Consider the following 13,262-nt stretch of genomic DNA (forward strand, 5'->3'; position numbering starts at 1 on the left):
AAAAAATAAAGCAACGTGTGTATGCGAGTCAGTGTTGAACGCAGCGGGCGACAATGACGACGACGACGACGACTTTGGGTCTCTGGCCAAAACAGCAAAAGGCAAACAAAATTGTTATGGTGACAATGACAATGGCAATGGCCAACTGCAACAACAACAACAACAACAATGCATAACGAAGCGCAGACAACATTATTGTCATTGCTACATCAATAGCCAAGACACACACACACATACACACATACGTGTGTCTGGCTGCATTATTAGAATAGATGAAACTAGTGCACTGGGCTGTGGGAGAATCTGCAAGTCTCTAACGAAGCTTCAAGTGCGCTGCTTTCTTTTGCTGATTTCAAATGTAATTTGCATGCGTTGCTTTGCTATTTGGCTGTTATTGTTAGTTAGCTATATTTGCAGCTAACAGTGCGTATACATTATATATTTGTATTATGAACAGTGCAGCAGTTGCTTGTAGTAAAAAATGTAAATGTGAATTTAATGACAAATATTTTTGTATGATGTACAAAAATTAAACTTTAGAATTGAAATAATGCAAAAATAATTATAAACAAAATAGTAATATGTTTATAAGACTTTTGCTATAATTCATATACATATGTTATAGCTGTCTAGATTTAGTATTATATTTAAATTATATATTTTGGCTGACAAGCAACTTGTTAGGTGCAACGATCATTTCCTATACAAATTTGTAGCTAGTGTCAAATCAATAATCTAAATTTAGCACATTGGCCACACACGCATGCGCTTCACGTAATAAAAAAACATATGTACACACACATACAAACAAAGACACACACACATGTGAATATCGTTGCCTCAAGTGGCACTCTGACACCCTCTTAAAAGGCAGCTCAGCCCCCATGCAGCTGTCAGACAAACAAACAAACAAGCAAACAAACACTATTTGCCAGATAAAGTATATATATATATATATAAAAGGTGTTGTGCTAGTGATGGGCTCTACTTAGTTTTTGTATGCCCATAAATCATGGCCTAAACCTGTGCCAATTGCAATTGCTTCTTAGAAACTCAAACTCACTCGCTCTCTCGCTCTTAACTTAACTTAATTAGCGTGTTTTTTATCAAATGCTTGTCCCTGTGGGCATTGCTGATTTCACAAGAAGCAATCACAGAGTTCTAGTTACAAAAAAGAAAACTGCAATGCAGGCGCTATCGCATCGGCCTGAATAGGAAAACGGCCAGCATAAATTAATAGATAAACATGTGCCTTCTATTTGTGGTCTGACCACGTACTGTGCATGTCTCTCTCTGTGTGTGTGTTGGCCATTTACATGGCTCAGGCTCTGTGGCCAGGTAGTCGCTTGGCTTGCTTATCTTATCGGGTGAAGCTGCATGAGCTTGGGCAGCTCGTTCTAAGTCTAATGCTGGCTCTCGCTCGTCTGTGTGGCTCTGTTAACAAAGATTTAATGATCTTGTTAACTAATTTTCTTCTTTTTGCTAGACTGGGCTAGGCCAGGACCACCCACAGGTGTAGATTGACAGACTGCTGGGCAAGTTAATTATTTCTACATTTTTGCTGACGATGCAAATCAAATATAAAAGCGAAGAGCTCTGCAGTCTGTTCAACTTTCTCTATTAATTGAGCAATTTATGTTTTAGTTTTAGTTAGTGCTGCGCTTTTATTGATAAATGTATTTAGCTTGATCTTGTTGTTGTCCCTTTAACATTATATCCTGGTCATAAAATTGAACTTTAACGAGCGTAAACTTTCCTTGGCCAATAAGCAGAGCAGAAAGTTAACGCCGCGGGTGCATGCACAGAACTCGCCACAATGCCACACACACGCACTTTCCATTCGAACTGAAAGTCAATAAAAAATATTCGCATTCGATTGTAATTTTCACTGTGTGCAAATTATGGTTTGACCCAAAGCAAGTTCGACAAAGATAATTTTCAATTTCTTACAAGCCAAACTTGAGAGCTCTCTGAACTCACTTGCTATAGTCCATAAGCCCTCTTGCTTGCCACACTTGTTACGAGACGAGACGACTTTTGTGGTCTGCGTGTCCTTAAAACGCTTAAATTTAAATGCTTAAGAAACACGAGTTTTTCTTTTTTTTTTTGCTTTTTTTCATGTACACATGCACGAATCTGTCGGCGCAGACAAATCTCATTAAAAGGCGTCGCATCGTCGTCGTCAAGGAACTCTTCTTCTCTTTGCTCTGTGTCTTGACCCCTTTCGCACTCCAGCGTGCCTTGACTCAGTTCGAGCTTCGCAAAAGGCGTTGTATTTAAAATGTCGTTAATAATTTGTTGCTCTCTGCTGCTGCCCAGACACTTCTTTTGCTTTTAAAGCTTGTCGTAAAAGTTTTGGTTTGTTTTTTTTTATTATTATTTTTTGTTTCATTGCTTCGAAATAGGATTAGTACCTTTTTGGCTTGGGGTCTGCGCTTGCTGCGAGGTTATTCCAGCAAAGGTTTCTTCACTCGTTACTTGTTGCCTTTTTCTTTCGATGTTTCAGCTCGAAACAACAAAATTTGCCTAAATATCGTCATTTTACACGCTCTCCATTGTGTTTGCCTGTAAATCATATAAAGTCTTCTTATATAAGCTCAGGTTATGAGAGATGAACACGAAGACTTTAAGTTGAGTTAAGCTGAGTTGTGGATAAACATAAAAATTAAGTCATGGACAGCTTTTTTAAAATTGTAATTAAATTAAGAATAGTTTTGTATATACAAATATTATTTTTTTAAAAGATGCTGCGCTCATTCTAGTTGAATTAAGTCATGAGCAACAAAAGAGCTTAAATAATTAAATTTGAAATACTTTAAAATATGCAAATAAATAGTTATTGCGGCGTGTAGCGCGTTGCACTTCGTTCTTATTGCTTCGTTACTGCAGTAAGTGTTAATCGTAAGTTCCTATGCTTGCGCAATATTAAATTGCCTATCGATTAATTTTTGCTCATCCCCAAAAACTACGCACGTTGTGCATTTCATTAGAAGTCGAAAAAAACATTGTGCGCATTACAATACAATAGTCTACAATTGCTTGGAGCGCAATTAAGCGAAGCTCCAAGATTGTCAAAGAGTTCGTGGAACAGCCGAGTGGAGCAAAAGAGTAAGCAAACAAACGATCTTAGCATGTGCTCTTAAAAGCGCAGCTAAGAGCACAAACATATTTATATAAACATAACGGCATTTAGTGTTCCTATGTGGCGTCGGCGGCGTTAAGCGATTGGTGGCAAGTGTAAGCTGCTCCAGTACATAAGTCATATATAAAGCAGGCACAAACCGGTTTTGGCGCAGGCCGCTTTGATTGGCCAGAGCCAGCAAAAGCAACCACCACACACACGCACACACACTCTCTCCCGCTCTCAGCTAGGCGCAGGTAATAATATACGGGCGCACTCTTGAGGGGGAGAGCAGGTAAATAGTTTGCGCTCTTGCGCGTGCGCTTGCGCTCTCCCATTGATACTCTCGCTCACGCTCTCTGGCTGGCTGGCAGCTATAAAAAGGCACAGGCGGCAGCGTTTCGCTTCAGTATCTCTCTCTCGTGCATAGCAGCAACAAGAAAAACGCAAAGACTATTGAAGGCAGCAACTGCTCTAAGTTTGAGTTACGTTTAAATTAACTGCGCGCAACGCGATGTTTATGTGAAACTAAACAATATATAAAACTAATTGAGTGACAATAATCTATAACAAAAAACAGTTAACAAAATGCATAGCGTGGAGCATATATTAGTGCAAAAGAACTACAGCAAGTGTCCTTTGAAGAAGCGTCCGGTCAACTATCAGTTCGAAGCGGAGCCTGAGGATTTGTGTCTGAAGAAAAACAACAACAATGAGCTGGCAACAGTGGTGGCCACAGTGACTGCCAACAGCTCGGAGGAGGAGCTGATCAATGTCAGCGATTGCTGCGAGGATGAAGGCGTCGATGTGGATCATACAGATGATGAGCATATAGAGCCAGAGGATGATGACGATGTCGACTGCGTTAATGTGGAGCCGGACAGCAAACAAACACAAGCGGCTGCCTTAGCTGCAGCTGCTGCTGTCGCTGCTGCCTCAGCGGCTGCTGTAGCTGCTGCTGCCGTCGTGGTGCCCACACCCACATATCCCAAGTATGGCCTACAGCCATGGAACTTCCACATGTCACCCTACACCGCTGAGTTCTATCGCACCATCAACCAGCAGCCGCATCTAGCAGCAGCGCCACTGCGCGCCGATCTGTTGTCGCCGAGCTCGCCATCGGATTCGTTGGGCTCGCTGTCGCCGCCTCCGCATCATTATCTGCATGGACGCGCCAGCTCAGTGTCGCCGCCCATGCGCGCCGAAATGATCCACAGACCAACGCAACGCTTTATGCCCTACAGCTATGCAGCTGCTTATCCAGCGCTGAGCTATGCGCCACATCATCATCAACAGCATCAGCAGCAGCAGGCGCCGCCACAGCCGCCAGCACAACATGCGCCCATTTCGCCCGCATACTCGGACAGCAGCTACTACTCCATGCGCAGTCTGACGCCCGAGTCCAGCTGCTGCTCCGTGCCTGAAGATCTGTCGCTGAAGCATAAGCAAGCTGTGGAGCAGCTTAGCCCTAGCTTAACCGCCTCCAGCGTCAGCTCGCCCAGCAAAAAGGACAAAGGATCAGCGCCGCCGCGCTATCAGTGCCCCGACTGTCAGAAGTCCTATTCGACCTTCTCCGGTCTGACCAAGCATCAGCAGTTCCACTGTCCTGCCGCCGAGGGCAATCAAGTGAAGAAGTCCTTCAGCTGCAAGGACTGCGACAAGACCTACGTCTCGCTAGGCGCGCTCAAGATGCACATACGCACCCACACGCTGCCCTGCAAGTGCAACATGTGTGGCAAAGCCTTCAGCCGGCCCTGGCTGCTGCAAGGACACATACGCACACACACAGGCGAGAAGCCCTTCAGCTGCCAGCATTGCCATCGCGCCTTTGCGGATCGCTCCAATCTGCGTGCGCATCTGCAAACGCATTCGGACATTAAGAAATATTCCTGTGGCAATTGTGCCAAAACCTTTTCACGCATGTCCTTGCTCACCAAGCACAACGAAGGCGGCTGCGCTGGCGGCAGCAGCAGCAGCAGCAATGGCGCCAGTTCCAGTTCCAGTGCGGCAAGCTCCAACTCTGAGCTATCCTATGGCAGCTATGCAGAGCCCTAAGTGGCCACCAAGCTATCAAAAAAATTAAAACGTTGTACACAAGCCATGTTCCACCAAAAATTAGTTCCTAGCTCGAGAGTAAGCGCATAAAACGGCAGCTAAACACACACACACACACACACACACCAACACACACACACACCCAGTGCATAATTTTTTATTTTTATAAACTATTATTTTTTTATTTTTCTAGTCAGCATTTTCTTTGCAAGAGAAAATTAAAAAAACAAATTCACAGAACATTGTAAAATTATTATTTCATTTCAACCTTTTTCCATTGTGGTTGCTCATCCTAAGGCCGTACTTTGTAAAGTATTTGCAAGTGTCCTGTACATAAAGTATACTATATCTAACTATAACTGTATTATACGCTACGGCGTCTAACTCTAGAGACTCTAAGAGCAACATCGCTTAGCTGTAAAGACAATCAATGAATATAGAACTATTTGTATCTCTCTTTCTGAAAAAAAATATAGTATTTTAGTCTAGACTAAGTTTTTACACATATATATTTTTGATAACACGTACATGACCAACTTTTATATGCATTGCAAATGTTTTATATACTATATACAAATGTTAGTTTTTAAGCAACGAAAATATTTTGATATGAACAAGAAATGTTTTATAATTTTAAGTAATTTATTATACGGTATGAAAGAAACCGCAAATGCTAAGTGAACAAATGATGAATATACATTTTATTTACATAAAACAAAAGGCAATAAGCATTTTTATTACTTAATTTAAATACTGCAGAAATTTCTTATTGGAAATTTGCTTAACTATTTTTTTTCTTGGAGTTTTGCTGTTTGCTTTTTGGGTCATGCTGCTCTTTCGTAAATGTGTTAAATAAATTGTGCCAGGGATCGATCGAACGATCGCTCGCAAACAAATTCAATCAACCAATCGCGACATTTTATGGCCATCGCTAGAGTCACCCAGTTACCAAAGAGTTGCGAGCATTAAACTTTTTTATATGCAATGCTGCCTCATAAATTATATTTAAATTTCCGTGCACGTATTCAAGCGTACAATGTGAGTGTGATTGGCCAACGGGGCGTATGAGGCGCGGGGTATTGCGACGAGACGAGCGCTCTCTAGGTAGTCACAAAATGGCAGTCACTAAATCAAATCGACGCACACACATTCACGTATCTATGAAGCTTCATCAACGTCTTATTAAACGTAAACCTATTTTAATGAAAAATAAATAAAAAAAAGCTTTGCAGCTCCAAAGTCAAACGATCTACGAAACGAAATCAAGTCAGTCAGGCGTAAAGAGAAATCAACAGGCGACAATATATTAAAGTTAAAATTGACTTTAGTAAGGGCGTACTATTAAATACGCTTTAAGTTAGGAGGCATATGTGTTAGAATAAATAAATAAAGCTGCAAATAAAAAATTAAATCCAATTGGAATTGCACACAGTCCAATATGAAATATTTATGCATACATTTTGTTTATTATACTTAAATAATTTTTAAAAGTTACTTAAATTAATGCATTTAATGCTTATTTAAATTAATTTATTTAGCTAACAATATTGAAAAGCTCAAACTAAGATTAGCAGCAATTAATATATTTAATTGTTAAAAGTTTGCTTAATGAATATACAGCTTTAAAATTTATAAAGCAATAATTTCAACTGTTGCCTAGCTTAAGAACAATTCCAAATACCCTAACTTGACTAAAGTGTATAAAAATGGGTGCGTTGCCAGCGTCGTCTGTGAAGCAAAACACATTATCGATATCAATTGATCGCCCAGGCGGGAATACAGACCCACATATGTATGTGTGTGTGTGTATGTATGAGTGTGTGTGTGCTTGGATGTGCGCCTTGAAGTGGCGTTCAGCTGGTGTCAGCTGCCCAAAAACCCAAAAGGTAAACAAACTGCCACGACTACGACGACGACAATTGTTGCCAAATTAGATCATCACCAGCCTAACAAACAATAACATCTGATATTACCACACGCTCTCTTATAATGGCAATTGGGTGAGTCACGTGTGCTCAGCTGCCAAAAGCAAAGCGTTGCGATCCGTAACGTAAATATATGAAATTAATATGCACGCATTTCGTGGCTCGCCTTCGACAAGAGAGACTACTAAACATAGTTTTCCTTCAAGTTCTGCCATCTCTCTCTCTCTCTCTGTCTCTCTCTGCCCCCTTTTTGGGCCTGAATCGTGCCACTGACTGGCTGCTTGGCTTGGCCTGCTAAACAATTTGCTAACGATTTCTAATAAGCGTCTTAAATTGTAGCAAAATAGACGCGCATTTCCCCAAAGCCATTAACAATGAAAATGAAATAAAAAACTAAAAATATGCAGGGTATCAAAAGTTATACTAAGCGCTAGAAAATATTTAAGCAATTCTCTATATTCAATTTCTTTTTATATTTAAATTCAATTTCTAATGCTGCCTTGCTTAGCTTTAATTCCTTAACTATAATAATTCTAGAAAATATTTAAGCATTACTCTATAATATTATTTTATTGTCATATTTAACTTTAATTTATTGAATGCTTCAACTATATTTAGCAATATTAAGCAAAGTTAGAATATCTATATTTAATTTGTAGCTTCCTGTAGTTTCAACTTTAATTCGTTTATCCTTTTGCTTAATTTATCAGCTCCTACTCACTGAGCATTAGCCACGTCTATAGACCATGTGGCAAGCTCTGTAAGTCTAAAATTTCTACTTGGGCATCCCAAATTCAGCTCCAGCTCCAGCTTCGACTGCAAGCCGATCGCGGCAAAAAACACACTTCGTCGTGACAAACAAAATGCTCACGTTTATCGCAGACAAAAGATCTCAATTTTTACGCTAAATTTCGTTCGTCTGGTCTGCTGGTTTTTTATTTTGCTTGCCTTTGTGTTATGCACTGCTCCTTTGCTCCCTCATTTGGGCTGGGATCTGCTCTGGATCGAACTTTTTCGCTTTTATTTATTTAGTTTACGTTTTTTTAAGCTCGTTTTATTTTTGAGGGGGGTGTTCGACTGGCGCTGGCGCTTTTGTTTGGAAAGTTTTTCAGTTTGGCGCTCGTTAAAAAAAATTTGAATTTCAAAAAAAAAGTTTTTGCGCCCAAAATGACAAACGCTCGGGTATAAAGGTTGTAAAGCGGATTGGAGGGGGTGGGAAAAGTCATGGGCCTAACTATACAATTGTTGTAGCTATTATTTAGCTATTAACGCATAAATCCAACGAATCGGGTTTACCGTTGCGGGGTTTGACTTTTATCGCTTTATGGTCGAAATTCGTCGTCAGGTTTATCAGTTGACTGAGGCGGCAGGCAGGAGGGCAAAAAGCTGCAATTGCAACACATTAGGAGAGTTATATTTTTGGATTAACTAACTAACTGTTGAGGGTTTTGGTAGCAGTTAATATTAGCTAAAGTATATTAGAAATAACTTTTTATTAAGTCTAAAGGCAGTTTTTTGTTAGAGACAAAAAATTGTAAAACTAAATTTGTAATATTTATTATATATTAGTTAGCATATTTTTTTTGAGTTTATTATACACAAATTAATTTTGATTTTGTCAGCGGCAAAAATAGTTAAAATTAAATTATTACTATTACATAAATTATTTTCATAGCTTAACAATTTTTGTAGAACTTGAGATTTTAATTAGCAGCAGCAAAAATTGTTAAAATCAAAATTAAATTATTTTCATAACTTTAACTTGCTAACAATTTTTTTTTTTTAAATTTTTGATTTAAAATCTGTACGAAAATCACGCAGCTTTTACATTTAATATGCTCATAAAAAGTACAAATTATTTAACAATTTTAATTTGCAAGGCATTTAAAGCAGCTTATAATTTGCTAATTGTGTTGTTTATACGGCTAAGCGAGAAAAGAGTTAAAAATGTACGTAGCTTGCATTTCACACAAAGCGTGCAAATAATAACACCAACTATCGCATCTATGCCTAATGATCTACGCCATGATGATGTTTGGCCCACAGCAAATAAACACACAGACAGACACACACACACACATACGTATACGTATATATATAAAGACTTAAAGACATTGCACACCTCGTTTTGGCCACTTGCAAGACAATAAAACGCGTTAACTGCTGTTTGCCTGCGCAATTGTTGGCTGGCAGCCAAGTTTTGTTTGTCTGTCTGTCTGTCTTTTAGCGACCCCTCAGCCCACCCCGCGCATGCCAATATTGCACGCTACGCAGTCACAACGTCTAACTAATTGGCGAAACAGCAGCAGCAGCAGCAACAATGACTACGCCGCATTGGGTGAAAAGCCGCCAACTAGCCATAGTCATAGTCCAAAGCCAAGCAGGTTGGCTCACACACACATACATACATTTCACTGTATGTGTGTGTGTGTGTTTGAAGATGATATCGTGTTGTTGTTCAGCTCACGCACTAACCATTACAGCAACCCTCGCTCTCACTCACACACACATAGCGCGCGCTCGCTCTCTTAGCCGCGCTTTGGGCCAACCAAAAGCGTTGCAGCACTTTGGTCTCTTCTTCGGCTACTGCACACAATAAACACTTGCGCTCTTTGCCGCGAGTTTTACAGCTTTATTGCATTGCTTGCCACATCAATTAGCACTGCGTCCTGTATAGAGCATTCAAGTTTCGTTTTCTTTTCGCGCTTTTCACTCACACGAAATTAGCGAAAATTGTCAAGCAAAATGCAGGAAATAAAGAAAATATATAGCTACTTCTTTTGGTTGTTGTTGTTGTTGTCGTGTTTCGTGCGTTGCACATTTTAGTCTTATCAGCGAACAATAAGATTTGCTTATGACAATAATTTAAGCTGCTTTTATTTTTAGTTAGACGCATTGGCTAGTTAGTTGGTTAACAAGAGTTGACATAGAGACAAGCAGCGAGTTTATTTTAAATTAGAGACATTAATAATTTCAGCTATATAAATTATTGTTTCACATTTATAAATATTTGTGCAATTTTGTTTAGATTATTGGGCAATAGTTAAGCAACTTCTTTTATGTATTTATAATCGATGAACTAATTTTCAAAATGGAAGTAATAAACAATTTATTTATGTATTAATGTATTTAAATATGTATATTTAAATATGTATATCTATTTATTATTTATGCAATTTAAGTTACAAATTAATAAAAACAATTCAAAACTTATCACTTTATTACTTTATGAAAAATATTTAAAACTTTGTTGCTGTTATGTCTATGATTTAAAGCTGCTCATAAATAATCAATAAATGTTGTAAGTTGTAAATTTAAGTATTAAAACTGTATAAATTCCCATGCCCCAAGCGACTTTAAAGGATCTACAACTTAATGCATGCAACATGTTCTACACCTGGTGAGCAACTCCCACACAGCTCATGACTAAGCCGCCACCCCAGACCAAAAGGTGCACTGAACTCATAATACAAAAAAATTATAAAAAAAATCAAATAAAAAAGACACATTTCAAATGGCTGCACACACACATATGAGAAAGATGCTGCTCCATTTCCTACAGCTCAAATTACCAAAAAAAAAATTGAGAGAACGCAGCTGAGAAATAATAAAAAACGAAAGCAGCAAAAGAACCTGTTCAACAACACGGATTTGAATTTGGAGGTAACATCGCTGGGAGCGTGTGCAGACATAAAAACAGCCTGAAATTGGAATCTACCTAAGGAGCAAGATGCTGACAAGAAGACATCAGCAGCAAGAGGATTGACACGCATTGCTTTGGGGTCATGGGAAATTTTGTTTGCATCGGAAGTGGAAAACCGTTTGAGGGTGCAGCGGGCTTTGGGACAGGATATGCGCGAACTGAACTCATATTTATGTTAATTTCAAACAAATATAACAGTGGTTTTTGATTAATGCTGCAGACACACACACACACACACACACCTATGATGAGACAGCTGTGTGGCAAGCTCTGTGACCAGCCACTTAAAATAGTTTGCAGTAACCTACGGACATGCGGCACATGTCTAAATTAATGCCCTGGGGACTTTGCCTAGGCAGGCACCAAAAATGGTCTCATTTGCGAACGGTAAATTCAAATTGTTATGATTCGTAAATGTCAAAGAAAAATAAAAGAAATAATATAGTTTTGTCTTGTCCAAAGTCATGTCGCTTAGCAATTCAAATGCGCGTCTCTCTCTCTCGCTCGAAATGATTCAGAGCCCAGCACTTGTTGTTGCCTCTGCTTTTATTTTATTTTCTAGCACAAGTATTCAAGGTCCCATTATCCCAAGTGCGTGCCGCTGTCTCTTTCACTCATTGTTGAGCTGTTGCTGTTGTTGGCCTAGAGTGGGGCTGTGGCTGTGGCTTTGGATATTGGTAATGGGTTTCTTTTTGTGCTGCTGCTTCGCTGGAACTTTCTTCGATCAAATGAAATGCTCCTTAAGCTTAATTGTCTCTTATTTTTTGCTTCAATTTTATACTCATTTAGCATAGTTGATGCGGCGGGCGGTGTTTGCGGTCACTTGGCCCAAAGATATTCAAATGCTATGAAAATATCTTCAACACAGTGGTGCGAAAACTATTTGCTGAGTTAGCTAAATATCAAATACAATTGAACAAAAATTATTAAAAATATACAAGCGAGTTATTAGACAAATATGCAAAATAAAAACTGAAAATATGTTAAGCTTAAAAATCATACGAAAACATTATAAATATTTCTGCATGCTCTAAAAATAAAATCTAAGAGCTGCTTTCAAATAAATATTCAGCTTTATATTTATATAATATTCATTTCAAACCACTGTGCGCTGTGCAAATAGCTTCAATATTTACACTGGCTTTACCTTCATTTAAATCCACAATAATAAAGAAAGAGTTTAAACACAAAAACACAAACAAAAAACCGGAGGCAAACATTTCCAAATTTTTCAGGCAATATGCGACGTTAAATTAGTTTCTCGATTGTTTATGCATTTTGTAGCGGCGCATAGAGAAATCAAAATCCATAAGAGCGAACGACAAATAGGCAGCCAACTCCCAACTTCAGCTCTCCAGGTGTATAGAATTCTGGTCGGGGGTACAGCACTCCATCATCATAAACAATAATAGAGACCATAACAAACGCGGCAAATGGAGCGCACGCCAAAGCCCAAAACGAGCTCGAACTCGAGCTCGAAGCTTGATTCTTTGACTTTCGGTGGCACATCAAATACAAAAAAAAAAAAACAACAAACTGATTTCATTTGGCTCTGCAGCCCGTTGGCCATTTGACATGAATGTGAATCAGTGTCAGTGGCAGTCAAAAGCAGCAGCAGCAGCAGCAGCAGCAGCAGCAGCAAAAGCCATTTGATTGTCTTTGCAGATGCAACAGCAGCTCAGACAGAGCACGCACCCCCGCCAAGCAAGCCAAGCTGTTTGACTGCCTTGCCGCTTTCCCAACGACACAAAGCCGAAGCGGCTGACTGGCTGGTTGCATCTCATCTCGTTATGGGCGCGTTGTCATAATCAAAACGCGTTATCTGGTAGCTAACAGCCGCATAATTTCAAGTGGCCTCTCACAGTTGCCACCGTCGTCTTCGTTTGCCGAGTGGATCTGCGGTTGACTGAAAATCAACACGTTCAGCATACGCACAGTGGGCTGCGTGCCAACAAAATATTGCAGCGATAATGCAATAATTAAATATAGATTGTTACACTTTTTATGCTGATTTTAATAGTGCATACATTAAATATGCACACTTATTGTTGTATTGAGCCCACTGTGCAGCTTTTCGAGCAATGCTTGTGTGTTGGGATTTGCTGCTGCTGTTGGGGGCATGATGGTAATTACGAATGTGTTGGCTCAAATGAAGCAGCTTGAAGAAAAAAAAAAGCAGTGCGCTCACATATAATATAATGACAATAAAAGAAATTATAACAATAATAAACTAATGCCCAGACTTTCGCCTTTTGTGGCCTATCCGATTACCCAGTGGCAGCAGACAGAGAGAGAAAGACAGACAGTCAGACAGACAGACAGACAGGAGAGAGCCATTACTCTTTGTTGTTTGCATGCATAAATTCTATTGATTATTAAACTTTAATCCTCGCAAACGCTTTCACACTCAGACAACAAGTCGATTTATATATAGACACAAGATAACAAGATAAGCGAT

At 39.3% G+C, this 13,262-nt stretch overlaps 1 protein-coding gene across 1 annotated transcript; it reads left to right on the forward strand.

Annotated features, from left to right (window-relative positions):
* Positions 1 to 3,708: 3,708 nt before the first annotated feature.
* Positions 3,709 to 5,360, forward strand: LOC108599607 (protein escargot). The gene has a single exon (XM_017986564.2). The coding sequence runs from the start codon at positions 3,710 to 3,712 to the stop codon at positions 5,174 to 5,176; it is 1,467 nt and encodes a 488-aa protein (XP_017842053.2). The 5' UTR covers position 3,709; the 3' UTR covers positions 5,177 to 5,360.
* Positions 5,361 to 13,262: the final 7,902 nt, after the last annotated feature.

This window comes from Drosophila busckii, chromosome 2L (assembly GCF_011750605.1).
Source record: "Drosophila busckii strain San Diego stock center, stock number 13000-0081.31 chromosome 2L, ASM1175060v1, whole genome shotgun sequence".
Lineage (NCBI taxonomy): Eukaryota > Metazoa > Arthropoda > Insecta > Diptera > Drosophilidae > Drosophila > Drosophila busckii.

What these genes read in the sequence shown, in the direction of transcription:
- LOC108599607 (XM_017986564.2), top strand. Translation starts at nt 3,710, where the DNA reads ATGCATAGCGTGGAGCATATATTAGTGCAAAAGAACTACAGCAAGTGT.